Below are 25,170 nucleotides of genomic sequence, written 5' to 3'. Positions count from 1 at the left end.
TTGGAAAAGATGGGCAGTCATGAGACCTGCCTTCCTTCACACCCCCAGGAATAATAATCTGAATCTCAGGGGAACAAGTCCCAGAAACATCGCCCAGGGAGGGGGGGGAGGGCAGAAGCACAGGACAGGAGAAGTCAGGGGCCATTTGACCCCAGTGACCTCAGGGATGTAGAGACACTGCCCCGCCCCCAGCCGAAAAACTGGCCCATCTGTGTCCTCATGGCCTGGAGCCTGCCAATCTGAGTCCTCAGGGCCTGTGTCCCATGGTCACTCTGTCCTTCCTGCCCCTTACAGATGGAGCAGGACATCTCAAATCAGGAATTCTGGTCATGGCCACCCCCAGGGCACTTTATCCCCCTCCCTAGCCCACTGTCAAGGACAGAGAAAGGAGAGCTCTCACAGCAGCTTGCTCTCTCTCCTGGGTATGATCTTGGCTGATCTTCTGGGCTTAGCATTGCCAAGAAATATTTCCAGGGCATAAGGACCAAAGGTCAGCATGATAGGCCCTCTGACTAGGGTGGGAGCAACAAGGCCGGGAGACTTGGTTGAGGCTGCTCTCCAGCCATGGCTGAAGGGTCAGGGTATGGGGATGGCATTCCACCCACATCCTGGGCCTCGGTAATGTTGCCCTGGATCCAGGTCCCTTTTCTGCAAAATGGGTTGAGGGGCAACATGGACACCCAACCTGCAGGGCACTGCGGGGGCCTCTGGATGGAAGCGGGTTCTCCATGTTTCACAGAGGCACTGGGTGCATAAGCAGGAGTGGGTAATAGGCAGGCAGTGGGTTGAACAAAGGGGACACCAATTCTGTCAAGCTCCAATGAAAGACTGCAGTGATCCCCTCTGTCACCACTCTCATCCTTAAAACCTAGGTTTACAAATCATAGCTGTGTCCATGTGGCAGACCTCAGTCACCACCTTACAGGAGGGGCCACTGTCCATCCTCCACAAAGCTTCTCGTACACTGTGTCACAGTGGAATCTAGCATCTTGCCTGCCCCTTGTTTTCATTTTTGGTGTAAAACAATTTTATTGACATATAATTCATATACTGTAATATTCATTCATTTAAAGTACGATGTGGTAGTTTTCGTGTATTCATCATTAAAATGCAAATCATCTTAAAATGATGCATCTTGCTGGGATGTAGCTCGGTTGGTACAGTGCTTGCCTAGCATGCTCGAGGCCCTGGGTTCGATCCCAGCACCAAAAAAGAAAAAGACAAAATGAAAATGATGCATCTTAAAATGCATTAAGATGCAGTCATCATCTTTAGGACATTCCATCATACCAAGGGAGGCCAGTCCCCATGAGCAATCACCCTGTCCCCTCCCCAACCCATGGCACCCATGAGTCCACTTCCTGTCTCAGGATTCACCTGTTCTAGATGTTTCCCATCAGTGGAGTCACACACTATGGGGCCTTTTGTATCTGCTTCTCTCACTGAGCAGTGTGTGCTCAAGGTCCCTCCACGTCATGGTATGTGTCAGAGCCTCAACCTGGACCTGTCTTCCAGGATTCCTCATACCTTGAGGACCTCTCCAATGCCTCCATTTTCTCCTCATCTGTGGACTCCTTATCAGACATCGCGGACACACCTGACTTCCTACCAGCAGACAGCCTCAACCAGGTGCCCACCATCTGGGATGTGAGCACCGCTCCAGCCACCAACGACAAGGTCAGTGTGCCTGACACAAGGTCATGAATCAAGGGTCCTCATGGGTCCCTTAAAACCCTTGAGGCTGAGCTGCAGTCCCACATTCCCTTCCAGTGTCTCTCTGACAACTTTCAGGTGACACTTCATCGCCCTGCTCTGCTGGATCATGGAGGCCTTGTTCTTAGTAGGAGGACAGGTTCCTCAGGAGAAGTAAAAAGCAGTTTTGGATGCTAATCCTCATTCCAGGCTACTCTGTCCCCAGGGACCTCTGGGCCATATGTGGTTGTCACAACTGAGTAGCTTCTGGCATGGAGTGTATGGAGGCCACGAGTATTGCCCAGCATACTGCAGTGCCTAGGATGCCACACAGAGAACAATCTGGACCCTAATTTCAGCAGTGCCAAGAGAGAAACACCCTTCCAGACCTTTCCAGGGTCCTCTGCAAGAAATAAGCTTCCAGAGTATAAGTTAGGAGTGTGTTTGGGGGCCTCTAGCTGGGTACACACCAGCTAGAGAACATGGCTGAAGGAACATGCCACAATGTAGAGGGATCTTGTAGACAACAGTGGGGCAGCTCTCGGCCCCACCACCCACAAGCAGGATCCAACCTGGACAGCAGTGCTGCAGGGCTAGACTAGGGCTGGCATGTCTCCAGTGGCGTGACAGGAGGCCCCCAGAGCACTGTCACTGACCCCACCTCCTCAGTCCCTTGGGGATACTTAGGCCTATTCTCCACTCAGGATTGGGCTCTGAGGGCACTGCCCACCCCCATCAGGGGCCCAGCTGGCCTGCAGTGGACAGTGTGTGGCCTCTGAAACCTAACACCCCAGTGCTGCCCCAGCCTGGTCAGGAATGTTACTCAGCCTTCCAGGAACCCAAGACCTGTCTGTTTGGGTTTTTGCTAATTACAAAAAAAAAAAAAAAAAAAAGGAAGAGAGCTGAGTATGGACTTGTAACTCTCCTAGACCTTCTTCGAGTCCCTTTAAATGTCTCTGGCTGTGTTCCTAACCTACAACAGAACAGGAATTGGAATAGCTCCTTACCCTTTGACAGGGCCCTAGGTAGCCTTGTCACCCACCCTTGGATACTGCTGTTCTAAGCAGTGTGTGACACACAGGACCCAACAGAGCAGAGCTAAAACCCTACCTGTTCTTGGGACATTGGATTCCAGTGGAGCTGGGTTAGAAATCACTTTCCCCTGTATTTGTTCTCATGCATGGGTTTTTAGGATGCTGTCAGGATTTTTAGTTTTTTAAGGGAGCATGGTTTAGAATCACACTGACCCTGGTCTGGACCCTAGCTGTGTCTGGGGCCCACCTGAACTCAGTGTTGTGCTCTAGACAATGACAGCCACAGTGCAAACTGAGGGTAGGCAGGGCAGGTCCAGTCCCAGCCCCTCTGCAGTTCTGGACACCCAGTCAATTCTCAGATCTCAAGGTGGGTCATGTCCCAGTAGTGGCACACAGACTTGATCCAAAGGTCAGCCAGCATTGTACAACTGGCCCCTCCCTGTCCACTGTGCACCCCATCTTTCTATGTGGTTGTTGCCAGCTGGGCATTCTGATCAGTTCATCCACAGAGGACCTGCTACTCTGGGGAAAGCACAGGGGCTCATACAACAGGGGACAACAGGGAGTGCAGCCCTACCCCTTTGCCACTAACGGCCACATTAATTGGTCATGTGTTCTGGAGCCAACAGTTGGGATTTTTCTTTTTTTTCCTGTGGGACTGGGGTTTGAACTCAGGGCTTCCCACTTGCAAAGCAGGCACTCTACTACTTGAGCCACACCTCCATTTGGGGCCAACAATTAGGGAAGGCTACAACCAGGCTGGGGCCACAGGGGTGAGTAGCTAGCTCACTGCATACTGAGACAGTCTACCTGACTTCTGTCTTGTCCTTTCCTTGGACCAGGAGCTCCCACCCTAGAGTCCCCAATACTTCCATGGGCCTCTTGAACAGCCTGTCCTTAGCCTATCCTACCAGCTCCCCCTGGACCTGGAGTGGGAGCCACAGTCCATCAGAACTAGTGAGCACCTTCCCCAAGGTGGCAGAGTGGTGGTAGGAGGAGTCTACCAAGGCCAAGGTGGGTTGGAGGTGGTGCTGGCCGGTGGACCAGGTTGCTCTGGAGGCTAAGGCTGATGTCCTGCTCTCACTTCCTCTAGCTATTCCTGCCCAGTGTGCCTTTTTCTAGCCTCAAAGACCATGTGACCTCCCTTCCCAGTACTCCGCTTCTTGTCAGCTACCAGGTGAGCCCAGCTAGCCCAGCTCTCTCCCTTTCCCAGCCTTTGTCCCCTGGGGACCTAGGGAAGGGTCTCCAGAGCTCAGGCACCTGCAGCATGCCAGGTCCTGAGTGCCTAGAAGCAGGGAGTGCCCCATTTTACAGATAAGGAAACTGAAACCCCAGGGAGGTACCACCTGGGGATAAGGGTAGGACTGCCTCTCCCCTACCAACTCACTGGGCCAGCTATGGGCAGCCAAGCCCCCACCCCTGGGGAGGCCAGGACAGGACAGGATGGACCCCTGCACTCTCACCCATGCCTGCAGTCAGGGAACCCTCCTGGGGAGGATGAAGAAGCAGAGGAGGAGGAGGAAGAGGCTGCTGAGGAGCTGGGCCATGCAGAGACCTACGCTGACTACATTCCATCCAAGTGTGAGTGCCCAAGCATGCAGCAGGAGCTCAGATGCGCTCCTCCCCGCCCCAACCCCACAGGAAATTCCCCAAGGGTGCTCTCTGCCCACACACACCCCGGGGGACTGTTCCCCAGGTTCCTGGGGTCCAGTCCTCCTATCCACAAAGCGTAGTCCTGCAGAAGGACACCAGGAAAAGAACTGAGCCTGTTTTGTGTGGAGGGGTTGATGGGTCCCCTGTTGCATGGCCACACTCTGAACCCTGCCCTGTACCCCTTCAGCCAAGATCGGGAAGCAACACCCAGATCGGGTGGTGGAGACAAGCACACTGTCCAGCGTCCCACCACCAGATATCACCTACACCCTGGCACTACCCACCTCAGATAGCACAGCCCTGTCTGCCCTGCAGCTGGAGGCCATCACCTATGCCTGCCAGGTGATTTGCCCCTACCCCACCTGTCCCCTCAAGCCCCTAGGGAGGGGCATGAGGGCAGGGCAGCCCAGGCCCTGACCTCCCCTCCTATGGCAGCAACACGAGGTCCTGCTGCCCAGCGGGCAGCGTGCAGGCTTCCTCATTGGCGACGGGGCTGGTGTGGGCAAGGGTCGCACAGTGGCTGGCATCATTGTGGAGAACTACCTGCGTGGCAGGAAGAAGGCCCTGTGGTGAGTGCCTACATCTTGAGTGGGTTGGTCTAGGGGCAGGTGGAGTACAAGCTGCCCCTGACCAGGCTACCCCCCTACCCCCAGGTTCAGTGTCTCCAACGACCTCAAATATGATGCAGAGCGTGACCTGCGTGACATTGAAGCCCCAGGCATTGCAGTGCATGTGCTGAGCAAGGTGGGTAGAGCAGAACCCACCCAGAGGGGTTGGGTCTCCCAGCTCTACCCAACTCCTTCCACAAGGGGGAAACTGAGGTGCTTTTCCACACCTACATTGTCTGCAGATCAAGTATGGTGACAACACTACCTCAGAGGGCGTCCTCTTTGCCACCTACTCTGCCCTGATCGGGGAGAGCCAAGCAGGCGGGCAGCACCGCACGCGCCTGCGGCAGATTCTCCAGTGGTGTGGGGAGGCCTTCGATGGCGTAGTATCCTGCAGAGGGGAAGGGGTAGGACCCAAGGGAAGGGACAGGGAGGGGTGGGAGGTAAGAGGAGCCATACCTGGAAGAGAGCTGGGCCTCATGGAGGGGCAGGGCAGACCAGTAAGGAGAGGCAGAGGCTACCTAGTCACTGTTGGCCACTGTGGAGCTGTCCTTGCCCAGATCCTGGGTGTGGAAGGACCACCCACAATCCATCCTTGTCCTCCACCCCTCCTGTTTGGCTGTAGTAAGCCTAATGGTGACCACAGACTCTGTGGTAGTGTTTGGTATGACACTGGGGGAAGTGGTGGCCACTATGTACTGCCAAAGGCAGGAAGGTGACACTGACTGTGGGACAGCCCCCTAGCTCCTCAGTGGGCAGGCTACTGTCCATTTTGGAGATTCAGTGCATAGTCTGTGCCCATGGTGAGTGTCATTGGCTCTATGGAGAATGCCAAGGGTGTTAGTGACACAGGCCTACAGGGTCACCTGCTTTGGCAGAAAGCTGGATCAGTGGGCTTTTCTCACTTTTCCTTCACTTTTTTCTTAAAACTTTTACAAACCTCATCTCTACACAATGATAGAACAATTGAACAACACTGTTTCCCTTCCTAGTGCCCAGACCAGTTCTGGCACTAGACCCCAGGCCAACTCTTGTCCTATCAAATTGCCCATGTGTTGGGGAACTGGTCTTGCTGCCTGCAGTGCCTTTGAGAGTCCCCTTGATCCCCCTGCTCCCCTTCCTTTCAGTGGCAGAGGCAAGGAAGACAGGATGCATTGGACTCTGAGGTTGCTGTCCCCACTTGCTTTCCCCACCTACAGCAGGATCTTAGCCCAAAAATGTAACAGCAACAACCCTGGCTGGGAGTGCAACTCAAGTGGTAGAGTACTTGCCTAGCAAGTGTGAGGCCTTAAGTTCAAACCCCAGTACCACCAAAAACTTAAAATAAGCAATAGTAACATCCTTACATCCTTGGTGATCCATGTGCTTGACAACACATTCAGCTCTTTTAGCTGTACTCTCCCATGTCTCCTTGCTCAGCTCTTTCTTTGTATATACTCCTCCTCTGTTACTTGATTTCTTGAGATATTAAGAACATCTTCAAATCTTTTCTTCAAATTTTTTTTTTTGATGGTACTGGGGTACCACTTGAGCCACTCCACCAGCCCTGTTTTGTGTTGGGTATTTTCAAGATACGGTCTTGCAGACTATTTTCCTGGCTTCAAATTATAATCCTCCTGATCCCTGTCTCCTGAGTAGCAGAATTACAGGCATGAGCCACCAGTGCCTGACTTGGTTGTTTTGTTTTGACACAGGGTCTCACTGTGTAGCTCAGGCAGGCCTAGAACTCCATCCTCCTATCTCAGCCTCCTGAGTGCTGAGATGATAGGCATGGCCACCAATAGTTGCCTCTGAGTGTCCTTAACCCCTCGTCTATGGCCTGTAAGGTTGGAACTATCACAGTAGGGGTATTGAGGTGGCCACAGTCCGTCTTCGAACCAGAAGCCCCCTGCCCTATGCCTCTTTGTGCGCATGTCTGGATCAAAGCTGGGGGTTTTTTGGTTTTGATTTTTGTGTGGAGCTGGAAATTAGAGCCCAGGGCCTCATGAGCAAGTGCTCACCACTGAGCCACACCCTAGCCTTCAATGCCATGGTTTTTTTAACACTGACTGCATCATGTGACACGAGCAATTGTGGGGTGGACCTCATACCCCAAGGTGCTCCCTTGTTCCACAGTTGACAGGCATCCTGGACATGAGTTTTGGAGTTCCCATCATTCTAGGTCATTTGACTCAGGTTGCCCACCATTCTTCTGGAATACTCCTTAACCCATACCTACCCCAGATCGTGTTTGACGAGTGCCACAAAGCCAAGAATGCCAGCTCCACCAAGATGGGCAAGGCTGTCCTGGACCTGCAGAACAAGCTGCCTCTGGCCAGGGTGGTCTATGCCAGCGCAACAGGTAGGGGGCGTGGGGACCCCCACTAGTTCTGAGAACAGCATGGAGTCTCAGTGGACTAGCTGGATAGCATGCCCAGCATCTATTTGTGATGTTTGCCCTGATGCAGGACTGGAAGAGGGGGCATCCTTGCAAACTATGCACAGCCCTCAGTCTGCACCCCACTTCTCAGGGCCTGGGGCAAGGACAGAGCTTGCTATCCCCAGGCCAGCCATACTAACCTCATCAGGGGCTCTGCCAGCAGGCTCTGGCCAACCTAGGCAGGTACCCCTGGGAACATTGGCCAGAGCATCAGACCCCCTTACCTGGACCTCCCTGGGGTCATGTCCCAGCCTCTGCACCCTACCTAGCCTCATAGACACAACTGCCACCTCATGGCTGGGTTGAGAGGAGCTGACAACAGCTCCCCACACCCACCACCCAGGTGCTTCTGAGCCCCGGAACATGATCTATATGAGTCGCCTGGGCATCTGGGGTGAGGGTACACCCTTCCGGACCTTTGAGGAGTTCCTGCATGCCGTCGAGAAGAGGTGAGCCCCTTCCCTGCCCAGCCCCCTGAGGTCACATATCAGGTTCCACAGGTACCCAGAGGGATATTAAAACATAAATCACAAATTTTCTCTGTCTAGGGCTTCTTGTCACTCTCGGGGAGATAAGCTCCCTCCCTGCTAGGTCCCCAGACTCTTCTCAGCCTTTCCTGCTTCCTGCTCTGACCCCACAGGTCCCCTGCTAGATTGAGCTTCAATGTGTTCCTAGAGGGCCACAGGGCCTTTGCATGTGTTCTTTGCTCTCTATACACCCGGTTCTTTCTCACCCTCCCTGAAGTGGCTCCATCCTTTGGTGGGACCCAGTGCTCAGGAGGCTCATGCCCATTTGCAGGGGCGTGGGTGCCATGGAGATTGTGGCCATGGATATGAAGGTCAGCGGTATGTACATAGCACGCCAGCTCAGCTTCTCTGGGGTCACCTTCCGCATCGAGGAGATCCCGCTGCCCCCCGCCTTCGAACACGTCTACAATCGGGCAGCCCTACTGGTGAGCCAGGGACATTTCTATGGTCACAATGATGGGGGTCCGAGCACAGGGACCCCCCCCATACATTTCCCTGGGTCCCTGGGTCAGTCACAGTCATACCCATTAGCCTCCAGCATCTAGTCCATAAGACACCACAAGCATTTGTAAAATTACTCAAGGTAGGAAGCAGGCACCTGCCTCATACAGAAGCCCAGCATATTTATCCTGTGCCATGTTGGGGACTTGTATGTGACCAATACTGTGGGCCTTGGATGGGACCCCTGAACCCCCACTTGCCAGGACTCGTGAGCATTTTGCTCCAGGCATGGCCCAGAGCCAAGTGGCTCTGTTTAGGGTGTCCATCACTATTCAGACAAATTCCTGTTTCTTACACTGGTCAGGAACAGGCCTTTGGCCCAGTGCTGCCTTTGTGTCAGAATTTCTTTAGGTCACACCCAGAGCCTCCCCTCCATACTGTGGACATTCAGGAGCTGGATCCTTCTCTGTGGTGGTGTCATGGATACTGCAGCACCTCTGGCCTCCACCTGCTCCTTTCCAGGAGCACCCACAGCTGTGACAGCACAGTGTCCCCAGACATTACCAAGGTCTTCTGGGGACCAAATTGTCCCACTGAGACCACTGGACTAAAGTTAACATTAGTGGACTAAAGGCTAGGGTGTAGCTCAATGGTGAGCAGACAGCCTACCTAATATGCATCAGGTCCTGTGTTCCATCCCCTGCACCTCAAAGGATAAAGACAAGTGGGCTAATGGACGCCACAGAGGCAGACACTGCAGATGTTTCTGTCCCATTCTGAAGAGCTGTGCCACTTCCACCACACCTCTGCCACCACTCCATGATTTGGTTTATTTATTTTTTATTCTTTTTTATTTTGTGGGGCTGAGGATCAACCCCAGGACCTGCTACATGCTAGGCAGACACTCTAATCAGCCCTGTGTTTTGATTTTTATGTTTTCACTGTACAGATACAGACAGTGCCTCATAGCAGCCAAGGTTCTGCTGGGCCTGGGAGCCGCCGGCTCAGGACTTGCTAGTGGGTGACTAGGCCTGGGCAGGTAGAGAAGTAGGACAAGAACTTATCTGGCGCCTTATCATTGCAGTGGGCAGAGGCTCTTGGGGTGTTCCAGCAGGCAGCTGACTGGATCGGCTTGGAGTCACGCAAGTCCCTTTGGGGTCAGTTCTGGTCAGCACACCAGCGCTTCTTCAAGTACCTATGCATTGCTGCCAAGGTGCGCCGGCTGGTGGAGCTAGCTCGTGAGGAACTGGCCCATGACAAGGTGAGCAAGCCCAGTGACCTCGAGCAGGTAGTGGGAGGGCTGAAGGAGTGGATGCCCACTGTCTCAGCTGGTCACCCCTGCCCCAGAGGTCCCAGCTGTGCCAGGTTTTTCTGTCCTCCTGAGGGTAGCGGGGCATTAGAGATGCCTGGGGTGCTGCCTGGTAGGCATCCGGCACCTGGGTTCTATCATAAGTCCTGCTCAAGTCAAACAGGGTGTCCGTTGGCGGGGACACCAAGACTGTGGCTGCAGGGTGGGCGAATACAGAAATCTGCCAACCTCCCATTTGTCACTGTCTGAGTAAGCCTGGGACCCTCACCTAGGGGAGACTTGTGAGCACTCCAGAGCAGAGTGTGGGTTGGACATGACTGCCACTCTGGAGCCTAGCTCAGAGCTACCCTGTCCCCAGTGTGTAGTCATCGGACTGCAGTCCACAGGAGAGGCGCGGACCCGAGAGGTGTTGGACGAGAATGAGGGGCACCTCAACTGCTTTGTCTCAGCTGCTGAGTAAGTAACCTGGTTGGGGGTGGGGATGGGCACTTAAGGCAGCCACCTTATCCCTGTGGGACCTGATAGTGCCTCAGCAGGCTGGGATCCCTGTGGCCCAAGCTATGGCCTGGCCCTGTCCCCTTGGCCCCTGGCAGCTGAGAATGAGGACCCAGGGTTTTTTGGGTTTTTTTGTCAAATGCCAACCTCAGTTCTCAGAGACCTTAAGCCCAGCTCGTTTTAAAGCTAGAGAAAGTAAACATGGTGAGCTTCCCAGCTCTGGCAGGTCTTCAGGGGGCATTGGATGGGTTTCTAGGGTCTCGGAAGGAGGCTTTTTGGGTGCTGACCCCACATGGAGAATTGCTTCTTCAACAAGATTCCACAGGTTTTCAGGACTGGCCCTTGTACTCCCCCACCACAGCCTCCTTACTCCCTTCCAGGGTTCACCCCAGTCCACTGCAGCCTGCCCCACTGAAGGTCCCAGCTGTCCTGGCTTCTCCTCATAGTCCATGCCTGACTGAGGCCCCCCAGCACCTTCCTCAGCCCCCAGGTCCCAGTCTGAGAAGCCATCGCATCTCGTCTCCCCTTGCTCCTCCAAGGCCTTGTGGCAAGAAGTAGAGAGCTGTGGAGGGAAAGCTGTGGCCAGTTGCCCACGTCTTTCCTGCCCATTGCATCCAAGCTATACTCCTGCAGTGGGGACACCTATGTCTGACTTGCCCTCGCTGCTCCCTCCCACCTCTTTGAGTCCAGCCCTGGAGCATTGAACATCTCTAAGCTCCAGCTCCGGCTCCAAGCCCTCTGTGCACATGGCCAAGGTTGCTGGAGCATGAATTCTCCTTCTCCCTTCATAGAGGCGTCTTCCTGTCCCTGATCCAGAAGCATTTTCCCTCCACCAGAAGGAAGCGGGACCGAGGAGGGGGCAGTAAGAGGAAACGTAAGAGTCCCTGCAGCTTGGGCCTCTGCTGCCCACCCTCACATGCTGCTTGCCTTTGTTTTCTGTGCCTGTTCCCAGGCTACTGATTACTCCCTACTCCTGCTCTGGCTCCAGAGCACCCCAAGGCTGTGTCCCACCGTAGGCTGGCGTATGCCAGCTGGCTGGGGTTCTTCTGCCAGAGGCCCAGAGTCACCCAGTGGGCAGGGCTGGCTGCTTGCCTGCAGCCAGAGCATACAGAGACACCTGTTGGGGACAGCACAGGATCACTAGGGCAAGTTCCCGGAGAGAAATCCAACAGACATAGCCTCCAGTCAGTCCTCCCTGATGTCTGATCCCCAGCAGCTTGGCCACCCCGTTTGCAACAGCCAGGTTGCTGTCAGGGTGATGCAGCTGGTCCCTAGCACCAGCAATGCCTGGCCTCTAGCCTCATCCCTCAGCAGGCAGGTGAGGACTTCCAGGCTCCACATACTGCCTGGGCTTCCAGATGAAAGCCAGCCCTGTACATGCTAGCTGAGGCTGAGTGACTCCCCTGAGCCCCAAAAAGCACACATCAGGTTGTGTGGCCCACTATCCTTCCAGCTCACATAGGAAGCCAAACATAACTCACCTGAGGCCACACAGCCAGGCATGAGGGACTCTTCACCTCTGGAGCCCCCAATGCCCACTCACACCCCCTCCTACTTTCCACAAGCCAGGACTTCAGGGCGGCTGTATAGCAGCAGTGTGACACACCATCCCAGCCAAACGCTGCTGGCAGTAAGTAAAGACACCGCGTGTCCTCCACACCAGATGAAGCATAGTCATCTGGTGGAGGAGCAGGCAGGGTCATGGCACATGGCAATCTCCCCAAGTGAGTCCCTACCCAGTTAGAGAGTCAAGCTCCCTCACAGGCCCCCACTCAGCCCCCCTGGCTTCTCTTGCTCAGCTACCTTATCTCTGCCCCCTTCTCTGCCCCTACATCCTGTCTGGTGCATGATCCATGACTTCCCCAACAGGGCGACCAAGGGGACGCGGGGCCAAGGTCTCCAAGTTGGCCTTGGATGTGACGGGTGTGATCCGCATCAGTGATGACAGCAGCACTGAGTCAGACCCCGGCCTGGATAGCGACTTCAATTCCTCCCCTGAGTCCCTAGTAGATGACGACGTGGTCATTGTGGATGCCACTGGGCTCCCCATGGATGACCGAGGTGAGTCTCACCATGTCACCTAATCAGAGTCCTGGGCCCCTGCCTTCTGGCAGTGAATGCAGCCCACATGAGAGGCCTCGCCACCCAGCTCATCCTCAGAGCTTTGCCCACCTGAGGGATTGATGCTCACTTTACAGATGGGAAACTAGGCTTGAAAGCGAGTTCAGGGCCACACCACTGCTCAGAGGCAAAGCCAGCTTCAAGTCAGGCAGTTTGGGCCCAGGTGAGGCAAAGGTGTGCCCAGCTGGTCTCTTAGGAAGGAGGAGAGCAGTTTTCATCATGCCTCTGGGCCTGCATCCACCTGCTGGTCCTCAGACCTGGCAGGACGCCTGGCCACCCAGGCTCCCTGCAGTGCCACTCATCCTAGCCCTGAGGGGCCATGTGGCATGTGAGGCTGAGTCTCCTAGACACCCATCCCCTCCCCACAGGTCCCCTGTGCCCCCCACATGGCCCTGGTGTCCTGGAGCGTGTGGAGCGGCTAAAGCAGGACCTGCTGGCCAAAGTGCGTGCTCTAGGCCGGGAACTGCCGGTCAACACCCTGGATGAGCTCATCGACCAACTCGGAGGCCCTGAGTGCGTGGCCGAGGTGAGCACGGTGGCTGGGCCTCACTGACTGGCTCTGGTGGCCCTTGCTGGTCACCTTGTGTCACCAATGGCTCCTAGGACAGGAGCAGTCTGGGCCACGGAGTCCACACTGTCCAGCTCAGCTCAGGAGGCCAGGCTAACCCCAGACCCTGCCTGACCTGCCCTAGGCTTTGCCCCAGCTTCATCTGTGCATGCCTAGGGGCCTGGGAGCCCTGGCTTCCTTTGCTGCCTCCCAGCCTGACATGTTGTTTCACCTCAGATACCAGGTGGCTGGTGATGAAAGACTTTGGATGGGATGAGAATCCCTGTGGGCAGATGAGACAACATTCGAGATTGAGTCCCAGCACAGAGCCCAGCAGCTGGGACCCTGGTCCTCAGTGCGGAGACAGTGAAGCAGGCTCACAGGGTCCACCCCCTGGGTTACCACTCTCTTAACAGCTAATTCTCTCCCCGGCCACAGATGACTGGCAGAAAAGGCCGTGTTGTATCCAGGCCCGATGGGACGGTGGCCTTTGAGTCACGAGCAGAACAAGGCTTATCCATCGACCACGTGAACCTCAGGGAGAAGCAGCGTTTCATGAGTGGTGAGAAGGTACGGCCCAGTGTGAAGGAGCTGAGGCAGTTCTGTGATCGAAGATATCAGGAGACCCAAGGCTCCAAGGACCACAGAACACTCTAGCTCTCTGCAAGTGTCTGCATGTGCAGCATGAAAGTGCATGTATTCAGGCAGGTGTGTGTGCACCTGTTTGCTTGTACAGGTGTGTGTATGGGGAGTGTGCACCTGCATACTGGTGCAGATGTGTGTATATGTACTGGTGTGCTCTTGCAGGGGTGTGTGTGTGTGTGTGTGTGTGTGCATCCATGTGTTCATGTTGAAAAGGTAGAGGGATACACCTGTGTACTTTTTTTTTTTCAGTGTGCCCTAAGAGTTGGCAAAGTATGTTTTTTTTTTTTCATTTTTATTAAGATATATTCATTATATAAGTGTGATTCATTGTGCCAATTCCAAATAGCCTTACATTGTACATTGGTTAGATTGCCCCCACCTATGTACTTATTATGTGTGTATGAATGGTGACCCACCCCCTCCCCAGGCCTTCCTGCCCTCCTCTCTATCCCCTGTGTGTCCTGTGGACATGTGTCACATTCTACCTGGGGACCTAGAACTGAGTGGGGTGAGGAGAAAGACAGCCTGCTGGGCAGCACAGGACAGGAAGGGACCTGCACCCCCTTCCAGTGTACCGACCCATCCCACCCCCAGCTCGTAGCCATCATCTCCGAGGCTTCCAGCTCCGGCGTCTCCCTCCAAGCTGACCGCCGGGTCAAGAACCAGCGGCGCCGTGTCCACATGACACTTGAGCTTCCCTGGAGTGCCGACCGTGCCATCCAGCAGTTTGGTGAGCCTGGCCTCCATCCCAACTGGCCTCATTCCAGTGGCCCTGTAGTTCAGTCCCTGAGGACCCCCTCTGCTCTCCAGGCCGCACCCACCGTTCCAACCAGGTCTCAGCACCCGAATACGTCTTCCTCATCTCAGAGCTGGCTGGGGAGCGCCGGTTTGCCTCCATTGTTGCCAAGCGGCTAGAGAGCCTGGTGAGCAGGCGGGCTTTGGGGCCTGAGACAGGCCAGGGAATGCTCCCCATGACCTGGGGAGGTCACAGCCTGGGCAGCAAGCTTGACTCCCTCCCTCACCCTGACAGGGGGCCCTGACCCATGGAGACCGCCGTGCCACTGAGTCCCGGGACCTGAGCAAGTACAACTTTGAAAACAAGGTACCTCAGGGAGGGAATGGGTGGAGGTGGCCAGCCTCCACCCCAGCTCCCCAACTTACCCACTCCTGTTCCCCAGTATGGCGCCCGGGCCCTCAGCTGCATCCTTACCACCATCCTGAGCCAGACAGACAACAAGGTGCCCCTGCCACAGGGCTACCCTGGAGGGGACGCCGCCTTCTTCAGGGGTGAGCTGGGGCTCACCAGTCTTTCTCTGGAGGGGGTAGAGCAGCAGATTCCAGTGTGGTTTGGGGGACTGGAGCTTGTATACTGGTTTTGTGTTGAAAGACCATTCCCCCTGCCACACACACAAGGGGATGTGGATAGAAGAGGGAGCCCAGCAGCCACTAGGGCCTGGGGCCCAGGGACAAGGGGTTTGGGTATGTTCCCAAGAACTCTTATCTTGTCCTGGAAGAATAAAGGAGTCAGACCGTCCCCCAACCAACACCCTGTCCAGCATCATCTGCAGCCACTCATGGATGCTTCTGATGCCAGGCAGAACAGGGGGCTGGGGACGGAGCACGGAACCTGCGGGAGGACTGGGGCAGCCTCCTGGGGGTCTGAGAGTCAGTGTGAAAGGCCCCTTCCCACAGACATGAAGCAGGGCCTGCTGTCGGTTGGCATCGGTGGACGTGAGTCTCGGTCAGGCTGCCTGGATGTGGAGAAGGGTGAGTCCCCACATCTACATCCCTTGGTAGAAGTGGGGGAGCAGCTGGACACCACAGCCTCACATGGCCCCTCCTACCTCCAGACTGTTCCATCGCCAAGTTCCTGAACCGCATCCTGGGGCTGGAAGTGCACAAACAGAATGCACTGTTCCAGTACTTCTCTGACACCTTCGACCACCTCATTGAGGCAGACAAGAAGGAAGGCAGATACGATATGGGCATCCTGGGTGAGTGCAGAAGCATGCGATGGGCACTGAAACCCCAAGGTTCTCAGGGAGGGCTCTCCCTGTGAGGCCATGATTCATGGAACTCAAGCTTCAGATGAAAAGCCCATGGCATAGTGCCCAATGTGTGCTCATCTTTTGTCCTAAAGGATCATGGTCCACACAACCCCCAGGCCTTCGTGATGTCTATGTGGGTAGTTGTAAATCCAAGGTCAGGCATACCTTTCTGACAAGGGCCAGAGAGGCGGCACCTTCAGCCTTGCTGGGCCAGGCAGTCTTGGCTACTTTGTGGACGATGGTATAAATGGTCTGGGCCAGGTGCTTTATACTGGGGGAGTGGCTCAAGAGTAGAGCTCCTGCCTGGCATGTACAAGGCCCTGGATTCACCAAGCCTATGGGAAAAAAAAAATCCAGTCCCACAAAAAAAAAACCCTTTATTCATAAAAACCGTGAACTGCAGTTTGCTGGTGCCAGTTCATATAATCCCCCTAGGGCAGCTATGCAGATGAAGGCAGGTACATGTGACCTGCATTGTACCTGCTTGACCTAGTGGGTGTGTCTGGGCCAGGCTGTGTCTGCTCCACTGTGCCCACCTAGGAGTTGCCTCTGGGATGTGCCCCAGCTGTGTGGCAGCCCACAAAGTGCAGGTCCACCATGCCCCAAGGTTAACCCATGGGCAAGAACCCCTAGTCTCAAGGCTCGCTGACTGCTACTCATGGTCCACCCTCTTCCCAGACCTGGCTCCTGGCATCGATGAGATCTACGAGGAGAGCCAGCAAGTGTTCCTGGCCCCTGGGCACCCACAGGATGGGCAGGTGGTCTTCTATAAGGTGAGCAGGAAGCCACCCAGTTCGTGTTCCTTGACCACACCTCTAATCCACTAACATCCCACCTGCCGTGACAGATCAGTGTGGACCGTGGCCTAAAGTGGGAAGAGGCTTTTGCCAAGTCGCTGGAGCTGACGGGTCCCTATGATGGCTTCTACCTCTCCTACAAGGTGGGAGGGAGTTGAGCAGCATTCCTGCATGCTTGGCCTTGCTCAGAGCAGATGGGGGACTGGATGGGACCTGCCCAGGGGCCCCACTCCTAATGAGCAGCCAGCCTTGCCTGCCCAAAGACTCTGAGCCCTACCTCACCACTCCCCTCCCCAGGTACGTGGCAACAAGCCTACTTGCCTCCTGGCGGAACAGAACCGAGGCAAGCATTTCACTGTGTACAAGCCCAACATAGGTCGGCAAAGCCAGCTGGAGACCTTGGACAGCCTGTGCCGCAAGTTCCACCGGGTAAGGAGGGGGCCAGAGCTAGTCACCCTCAGTCTGTCCCTATTATTCCATGTCCTTCACCCTGGGGACACCTTTGGCCCTCAGGCCAGTTCTAGGTGTGGCAGCTAGGAAGGGACACTGGTGGAGCTGGCCTTGGGGTGCTTGAGCCTCACTTTCCAACATGGGAAGCTGGGTGCAGAGGCTCACTGCTGTGTGTCCCCAGGTCAACCCAGAGGCGGCCAGGGAGCACTGGGAAAGCAGCTACGCCTTCTCTCTGACGCACTGCAGCCACACCGCCTGGTAAGGACCAGCGGGAGGCAGGGGATGGGGATCCAGCACTGTGAGGGACAAGAAGCCCACAGAAGGGGATGACCTTTGGCTAATGGCATCCAGGGCCCCTCCTCCCTAGTCCCTTCTCCAGGCCCTCGCTGTAGGGGTGGACATGGGCATATGCAGCAAGGGATCCAGAGATGCATGCAGGCGTGGCCCCACCCAGCTGACCTGTGGACCCATCTTTCCTCCTGCAGGAACCAGCACTGCCGGTTGGTGCAGGAAGGCAAGGACTGCTCGCAAGGCCTGCGCCTAAGGCACCACTACATGCTGTGCGGAGCGCTGCTTCGTGTGTGGGGCCGGATAGCTGCTGTCATGGCAGATGTCAGCAGCAGTAGCTACCTACAGATTGTGCGCCTCAAGACCAAGGACAAGAAGAAGCAAGTGGGTGAGTGGACCAGATGGGCAGCAGGTGCAGTGCAGGGGAGCTCCTGGGGAGCTGCTGACCCACGTTGTGCACCCAACACAGGCATCAAGATTCCCGAGGGCTGTGTGCGACGTGTGCTACAGGAGCTGCGGGTGATGGATGCGGATGTCAAGCGCAGGAGCACACGTGAACCAGACCTCCCAGCCAGGCCGCCCACCCCACGGCTCACACTGCCCTGTGGCCCCTGTGAGGTGCTGGATCTGACCTACAGCCCACCAGCTGAGGCCTTCCCGCCCCCCCAACCACCACGCTTCGCCTTCCCGCCTCCACCCCCAGACCCGGGCACACTGCTGCTGGGTGCACAGGGAGCCATGGCTGACCCCGAATCTCTGGCACACCAGGGCTGTGACATCAACTTCAGGGAGGTGCTGGAGGACATGCTGCGCTCACTCCATGCTGGACCCACAGAGCCCCCTGGCCCTTTGGGTGCAGGGGCCGCAGGTGGCGGGGGCCCGGAGCGGCAGAGTGTCATCCAGTTCAGTCCGCCTTTCTCCAACTCCTAGGTAGACTGCCTGGTGTCCCCAAGACCACAACCGTCCCGCCATCGTAGGCAGCCTCTGTGGAGGCCGCAACTACTGAGGGCACCGGAGCACAGTGCCTTCCCCGCTGGGCTACACCTGCGCCCACTGTGGGGGCCCACTCAGGATGACCTGTGGGGAGAGGAGGCGGGGCCTCCATGCCTCCCCTGCGCAGCCCGCGCCTGGAAGCCAAGAGAGGCTGGTGGTCCAGAGCTGCAAACTCAGGAAACCCGGTGCTCAGGCCCCACTGGGGGCTCTAAGGGGCAGACCCCATTAATATATGCAATTCCCTCCCTAAATTATTGCCCTCCTGCCCTCCCATAGTCCACGGTGGGCCGCCTTGATTTCTACATGTATTTATAATGAGTTCTAATGTATATAATGTAAAAACGTTTTTTAAAATATATGTGCCTTTTGCCTATTTGCCACACTGTCTGCTCCTCGGGCCTGTGGGGACAGTGGAAGGGGGGATCACAGGTGATGGCTGCTACCTGCTGAGGGTGGACAGAGGTGACTGTGGGCCAGTCAATGAACTTGTCCAGTGCTGCCAGCCTGTCCAGCGTCTGGCCCCGTGTGAACAAGGTGGGGCCCAGACTGGGGAAGGATATCCAGTCCAACTGCCTTAGGATGGTGGAGGGGGTGTGGCTGGGAGGCTTAGCCTCTGTGCCTGATTTCTCCTTGTGACACCCTGGGGGCACTGGCTTCTGCAAGAGGGACAGCCCAGGACCCAGGAGGCAGGTCTCAAGGACAGCCAATGGAGCAGACAGGCCATCTCTTGGCACCATCTGGCCTCTGACCCAGAAGCTGGGTATCTCTGCCGCCTGAGGCCTCTAAGCACAAAGCTTACAGCTGTCCAGAAAGGGGGACACAGGGACAGGAGCCAGGAGACCTCATGAGGCAGCTGAGGCCAGCTGGAGTTGCTCCTGAGACCCATAACCCCTGCCCTGCTGACCCCAGAGGGTCAGGGGCTTCAGCCCCTTTCAGTCTACACCACCTGCCTCTTTGTAGGCTCAGCTTCCCCAAGGTGAAGGCAAGGGACCATACTCCACCCCATCCTACACACACACCAAGGGACAAATGTAACCCAAGAGCAGGCTTGTGTGATCTGACTCAGAGCCCACGGCAGGTTAGGCTGGTGGGATTGCTGCTTCCGAGAGATGGAGAGGACACAGGCTAGGATGAGCCGTTACTTAAAAGACTTACTCAGCTAGAAGTAGATCCTGCTCACACTGGGCAGGGCTTCAGGGATCAGCAAGGGCCATGACCAGGTGACCCAGATCTGCACTCTAGCCCAGCCTGTGGGTCAGCCACCACCAAGGAGGAGGACATAGACGTCAATTTCTACGTTTGTTTTATTCCCACAAGGCAGCCAGGGTGGGACTCGAACCCGAGCCCACGGGCACGGGACCTTCCTCCGGCGAGTGCACGCCAGGTCCTCGGGTCTGCCCCACCAGCAGGCTGGTTTGCAGGCAGGCCGTCATGGGTGCCGGAGGGAAGGCTCCAAGGGCGCAGGCTTGGGGGCTCGGTGGGGCACATGTTTGTGGGACTAGAGGTAACAGGGCAGGTCCTTCTCTATCACCTGTAAGGAGAGTGAGGTCAGGGGTGACCTCTACCAGCCCCCACCCACCAGCCTCCTGTAAGGGAACCTACCAGGGGCTCCTCCATGGGACCATACCGCTTCACTACACAGCCATTCTTGTCAATGAGGAACTGCCAGGGAGAGAGAGTTGAAGGAAGGGTAAGGGGGCAGGGAGCAAGGAGGTACACACACACACACAGCCACACACACACACACACACACACACACACACACACAGCCACACACACACACACACACACACACACACACACACACACACACAGCCACACACACACACACACACACACACACACACACACACACACACACACACACACACACAGAGCTCTGGACCCTTTTTTCCTGCCCACCCAGTCCTTACCTTGGTGAAGTTCCACTTGATGGCACTACAACAGAAGCACAAAGCATGAGGAACTAGCCCTGTGCCTCCCCGCCCTGTTGGTCCCCCCCATCCCTGCCCCACCAGGGCCACTCACTTTCCCAGCATCCCCCTCCCCTTGGGCTGGACTTTCATCCACTTCCACAGTGGGTGGGCATCGTCCCCATTCACACAGATCTTGCTGTACATGTCGAATTTGACGTTATAGGTGGCTGCAAACTCCTTGATCTCCTGATTATCCCCTGGCTCCTGTGGCAGCAAGAGACATGGGGGGAGGGGGGTGTCACACCCTACACACCCAGACCTTGTCCCCTTCCTTTGTCCCCTCCAAGACCATAGCCAAGGGGGAGCCACACACCTGCCTCCCGAACTGGTTGCAAGGGAAGGCCAGGATCCGTAAACCACACTCAGCATATCTGGCGTGCAGGTCGACAAGCTGAGTATAGTTCACATCGGTTTTGCCTCATTTGGAGGCCACGTTGGTGACGATACACACGAAGCCCCTGGAAGGAGTGAGCAGTGGTCAGTGGAGATCAGAGGCTCCCCTCCCAGGCAGACCCACACCTACCATGGACAGACACCTACTTGTACTTGTCCAGGCAAACAACGTGCCCATCTATGTCCCTGGCTGAGAACTCGTGCATGGAGCGAGCACAACGCCAGTCATCGCGGGACGCGCACTTCAAAGCAAAAGGGGTTGAGTGGCGGCCTGCCCCGGGGTCCCCAGGGAGGAAAGGGTCCCGGGCAGACTGATGCCTATGAAACCAGGGTGCTAGAATACTTCCTACTTAGGTGCGCACGCGTTCCCCGCCCCCCGCTTCCCCCACCACCACAGGACAGCCTGAAGTAGTTGCCGGGATGGAGGTCCCGTGCACACCAGGTCCAAAAGATTGGCGCAGCTACTGCTGTCCTGGGTTTCCTGCACCGCCCGCTCCGGGCTCGCCCTCCTGTGACATGCACGGGCCTTGCGCCGCCTCCGAGCCTGGCGCCTCCGAGCCTGGCGTCGGGGACCCGGCTTCCGCCGGCCGCAGGGGCACCGGCTCCGCTGCCTGCACCGCCTCGCGGAGCCCGCGCCGGCGCGGCACATGCCGGCCCGTGTGGGCCGGTCGAGCGCAGCTCGGGGATAAAAGGCCTGTAGTAGCCTGGGCGCTGCACCGGGAATTATGACGCACGGCGCCCGGCAGGGTGCAGGCGGAGGGGGCGGGGCGCGTGACTGATTTCCAGCCCCAGGGGTGTCCCCGATATACACTCTCGCTAGGGCTAAGACACCCACCCAGCCTCTCGACGCTGCGGCCCTCTTCGGTCCGGGGTTGCTATGTGGGGTCCCTGCAGCCCAGCCCTGGCTCGCCGTCCCAGGCACCGGCCCCCAGCACAGCTGTATGTCCCTTGCCCTGACTAACCGACCCCCTGACCCAAGCCAGCCCAACACCGGCCCCCGGCCCCAGGCAATGACCCACTACGGTTCAACGTCCCCTGCCATTACTGACGGGCCACCTCGACCCCGATCCCCGCCGCCATCTTGGGACACCGTAACCAGACCCTAATACTCAGTCCCGACCTGGATTGCCACGGACAGCGAGACCAGGCAGGTCACTGCGTCCGCGCGAGGCCTGGTCTGGCTGGGTCGGTGAGGGTGGAAAGACGCCGACCCCGCGCCCACAATCATACGGCCAGGGTCCCCGCGCCCTCCCCAACCGTCCCCGGCAGGCGGCGCTCACCATAGTGCCGGCCAGACCAGGCGCTGCCAGAGCTCCGCACAGCAGCGCCGGCTTCAGCAGGCGACTCAGTCTTCCCAAGTTCATCGCAGCGGCTTGAGCCAGCGGCTCCTCCCTTCGCCCAGCCGGCCAATGGACGGGAGCTGGTGCACCTGGCCGGTCCGCCCTTGGCCACGCCCACGTACGTCCCCACTGGTTAGCTACGCAGCGCTGAGGAAGCGCGGCGCAGACAGCCAATGATAGGCCTGGGTGAGGAGGGCGTGGGCGGGGCCGGGCCTGCGGGTTTGTGGGGGTTTTTTTTTTTGTCAGCGACTGCGCATGCTCGCCTGTGGCGTGAGAGAACGCTAGACTCGTCTACGTAGGCTATGCGTTGCGGGCCGCGGACAGTTAAGCTGGCAGTTTTCCGCAGCGCGGCGAGAAAACCGGAGTCCTTTTGGATGCTCCTGGAAATCAGGGCGGGCTGGAAATCGCAGCAAAGTCGCCTGTCACAAAAGCGCTTTGAGAACTGTAGCTTGACTTCTTAATACAGATGAAGCTGGGGCTTGGGGGGGTCGCTGCCAGGACCTGGAAGTGGGGGCCGTTAGCGCCCGATCGGACGGTGCCACCCCTACCTACACCGCCTCTGCCCAACTTAAGGATAGGGGCAGATGGATTCAGTAGCCTTGATTGCTTATATAAGTAGCGTGTGGCCCTGGGGGGCACAGAGGCAATTAATGTTTAATCTCGGGTCCCACCCCAGAGACATCAGGACAGGAGTCCTTTCTTTTTCTGTAGAGAAAATAAAGGCCCAGGATTTCCTTACCTCCATCCTGACTCTGTGTGCCCCCACTACTGATTTGCAACCCCCTGGGGCATTTGGACTCTGCTGTGGAGAAAGACCCGCATCATTTTTGGGAAGTGAGTCATGGGATTCCTCAGCAGGCCTGTCCATCCCCCAGCACTGGACGTTGACCTGAGGACTTAGGGGTGGCTGAGCTTTGTGTGCTGCGTCAACCTTTCCTGACTCTCCAGAAAATTGATTCTGACTGTGGCTCATGCCTGTAATCCTTATTATGGAGGCAGAGATCAGGAGAATTGCGGTTCAAGCCAACCCTGGCAAATGGTTCGTGAGACCCTATCTCGAAAATAACACAAAAAAGGGCTGGTGGAGTGACTCAAGGTGTAGACCCTGAGTTCTGAGTACCACCAAAAACAAAAAAAGATTCCTTCTGCACAGACAGCTAGGGACAGGACTCTGAGACTGGGTCCATTTTAGGAAGCCCAAGAGCCCATTCTGTCTGCCCTCCACCCAGGCCTGCCAGAGGTAGAGCAGGTGGCCAGAAATCCTCAGCCTGGTGCATACCCCAATTCTTACACAAATGGGTTCACACAGCCTCTTTCCAGTTGGGCCAAGGGTTCATTGTGGCCTCTAGGCTGGGAATCCCCATTGTCCTACTGGGCCTCCCTGCTCAGGAAGCCCTTCACTTACCCCTGGCTGCAGCACTGAGTAACACAGTAGTGGGGCTCTCTGTGTTGTTTCAGCCTTCTGGGAAGGCACTGCTGCTTTTGCTTGAGTTTTGGCTTTTTGGTGGCACTGGGGTTTGAACTCAAGACTTCACCACTTGAGCCACTCCACCAGCTTGCTCGAGTTGTTTATCAGTACCTTGTAAACACGTGCTCTGAAAGGGCTGTTTATTTCAGTATTGCCAGAGAAACAGCTTGGGGCAAGGGGTGTGGAGGACAATGAGGACTTTATCTCATTCCTGACTTGGTGCCAACTATGATAAGGACAGAAGGGCAGAGAAAGAAGCAGTGGGACTGCGGCCACTGATGGCTAGTCTGAGGAGCTTCTTCCCAGGCTCCAGATGGATTTGTGCCTGGAGAGTCACAGTGACCCCATTCACAAATGGGTAAGCAAGGTCCTAGGGCAGTCTCAAGGAGGCTCTTCTATGGTGGCCAGAGTTCCTGCTGGCACCAAAGCAGCCACTAGCTCCAAGAAGGACCACAATTGTGGCCTGAATTTTTTTTATGTTTTGCAGTGCTAGGGATATAATCCAGAGCCTCAAGCTTGCTAGTGTTACACGCTGGTGGGAAGGGTTCAGTGGGCCGGTGTGAAGGGTTCTTGCCTTCAAAGGCCAAAGAATTGGCTCGTGAGACAAGGCTGGTACACAAAGTAGGATTTATTGGAGAAATAGGAAAGGCTACAGCTAGAGCAGTGCAGCCGAGCCTGGAAACCTGTGGCTCCCTGCTCAGATGAAGGCTGGGACTTTTTATGGACACTTTAGCTCTGGGTTAGGGTAAGGGTTAGGTTCTTTGCATTGGCCATGGATTTACACATGCGGGTTCTCTTCGATGAGCTGGTCTTTTAGCTCCTTATGAGGGAGAAACAAACTTGAGAGCATCCTATCAGCCCCGTGGCAGATTTATGAGGCCCTGTATCTCCTCAGGGTGCAGGGCTCATAGTGCTCTCCATGAGGGATGGGATACTGACTCATCCATCTGCCCTTTAGGTCCTCACACCCAACACTAGGCAAGTGCTCTGCCACTTGACCCCGCCCCCAGTCCCTTCTGGTTTTAGTTTGTTTTTCAGATAATGTCTCAATGTAACTTTGCTTGACTGGCCTTGAATTATGATCATCCTACCTCTGCCTCCTGAATAGCCAAGCCTGCAGGCGTGCTTACCACACCTGACCCCATCTCTTTTTTTTAGTGACTGTTTTGCTTCTTTCTCACAGACCTGAATGCCAAGTGTCTGTCTTCTCAAAGGTGTCCCACTTGCTGGGGGTGCCCCCCGAGCCATCTGGACCGGTGACTTGAAAGGGTTCACATGCCTTACTACATGTGTGACTTACTACATCCACCCTTGGAAGAGGGGAGGAGAAAACATTAAAAACTAGTTCCAACTCCAAAATAATTTCATGAGGTCAAATATCTAGGCTGCTGCACAGTTACCACAGCTCAGTTCCATTCCAACAGTGACTCTTTCTGCAGGTTGCTCAACAGGAGCTAGTGGCACCTCACATGAGGGCTTTTTTTTAGAAGGAAGTCACATTGCTAATCCACAGGACTTCCTGAGTCTGTGTTTTCTCCCAGAAAGCCTTATTATATGTTCAGTAAATCTAGTTAACCCACCGAGATTACATAATTATGCTAGGTAAGGTATACAACAATGAAAAGTTTCTGACATTGAGAAAAAACACTGTACACATGACATGGACTCATCATGACATGGATTCATCATTCTAACCTTTTGTTGTTGTTTGGTTGGTTTTGTTTTTTGAAATAAGATCTTGCCATGTAGCTCAGGCTCGCCTCCTACTTACCATCCTCCTAACTCAGCTTCCAAAGTCTAGGATTACAAGTATGAACCACCATGCCCAGCTCATTTTAACCCATTAAAAAACCTGTTTTTTTGTTTTTTTGGGTTTTTTGGTGGGGGTGTGGTACTGGGGTTCGAACTCAGGAACTCATGCTTGTT

At 55.9% G+C, this 25,170-nt stretch overlaps 2 protein-coding genes across 10 annotated transcripts in view; one reads left to right on the top strand and one right to left on the bottom strand.

Moving 5' to 3' along the window:
* Positions 1-18,440, top strand: part of Sbno2 (strawberry notch homolog 2) — a 57,417-nt gene extending 38,977 nt beyond the window's left edge. For 3 of the 8 annotated variants that reach the window (XM_074054506.1, XM_074054507.1, XM_074054512.1), the window contains 29 exons: positions 1,516-1,677; positions 3,820-3,903; positions 4,202-4,307; positions 4,567-4,721; positions 4,815-4,948; positions 5,033-5,123; positions 5,230-5,373; positions 7,211-7,328; positions 7,750-7,855; positions 8,205-8,358; positions 9,459-9,635; positions 10,042-10,139; positions 10,970-11,052; positions 12,048-12,239; positions 12,668-12,825; positions 13,285-13,416; positions 14,062-14,221; positions 14,302-14,414; positions 14,522-14,593; positions 14,670-14,778; positions 15,184-15,258; positions 15,342-15,485; positions 16,218-16,312; positions 16,387-16,479; positions 16,634-16,765; positions 16,968-17,044; positions 17,272-17,462; positions 17,544-17,692; positions 18,005-18,440. In XM_074054506.1, the coding sequence (XP_073910607.1) occupies positions 1,516-1,677; positions 3,820-3,903; positions 4,202-4,307; positions 4,567-4,721; positions 4,815-4,948; positions 5,033-5,123; positions 5,230-5,373; positions 7,211-7,328; positions 7,750-7,855; positions 8,205-8,358; positions 9,459-9,635; positions 10,042-10,139; positions 10,970-11,052; positions 12,048-12,239; positions 12,668-12,825; positions 13,285-13,416; positions 14,062-14,221; positions 14,302-14,414; positions 14,522-14,593; positions 14,670-14,778; positions 15,184-15,258; positions 15,342-15,485; positions 16,218-16,312; positions 16,387-16,479; positions 16,634-16,765; positions 16,968-17,044; positions 17,272-17,462; positions 17,544-17,692; positions 18,005-18,343 (3,843 nt within the window). In that variant the 3' untranslated portion in view covers positions 18,344-18,440. Of the gene's footprint in view, positions 1-1,515; positions 1,678-3,819; positions 3,904-4,201; positions 4,308-4,566; positions 4,722-4,814; positions 4,949-5,032; positions 5,124-5,229; positions 5,374-7,210; positions 7,329-7,749; positions 7,856-8,204; positions 8,359-9,458; positions 9,636-10,041; positions 10,140-10,969; positions 11,053-12,047; positions 12,240-12,667; positions 12,826-13,284; positions 13,417-14,061; positions 14,222-14,301; positions 14,415-14,521; positions 14,594-14,669; positions 14,779-15,183; positions 15,259-15,341; positions 15,486-16,217; positions 16,313-16,386; positions 16,480-16,633; positions 16,766-16,967; positions 17,045-17,271; positions 17,463-17,543 lie in introns of all 8 variants that reach the window. The other 5 variants (XM_074054509.1, XM_074054513.1, XM_074054508.1 and 2 more) reach the window with 4 other exon arrangements.
* Positions 18,441-19,353: 913 nt separating this feature from the next.
* Positions 19,354-21,877, bottom strand: Gpx4 (glutathione peroxidase 4). Of its 2 annotated transcripts, none has more exons than XM_020156813.2 (7): positions 21,717-21,877; positions 20,584-20,678; positions 20,357-20,501; positions 20,096-20,247; positions 19,981-20,005; positions 19,670-19,729; positions 19,354-19,598 (listed from the first exon to the last, which is right to left on the bottom strand). In XM_020156813.2, the coding sequence occupies exons 1-7, from the start codon at positions 21,798-21,800 to the stop codon at positions 19,566-19,568; spliced, it is 594 nt and encodes a 197-aa protein (XP_020012402.1). In that variant the 5' UTR covers positions 21,801-21,877; the 3' UTR covers positions 19,354-19,565. The 2 variants fall into 2 exon arrangements, with proteins under 2 accessions (XP_020012402.1, XP_020012401.1); XM_020156812.2 differs by lacking the exon at positions 21,717-21,877 and adding an exon at positions 21,557-21,679.
* Between the last annotated feature and the right edge of the window lie 3,293 nt (positions 21,878-25,170).

The sequence above is a fragment of the Castor canadensis genome, chromosome 14 (genome assembly GCF_047511655.1).
Source record: "Castor canadensis chromosome 14, mCasCan1.hap1v2, whole genome shotgun sequence".
Classification (NCBI taxonomy): Eukaryota; Metazoa; Chordata; class Mammalia; order Rodentia; family Castoridae; genus Castor; species Castor canadensis.
Note: the sequence above shows the minus strand (reverse complement) of the source record. Positions and strands in the feature narration are given on the sequence as shown.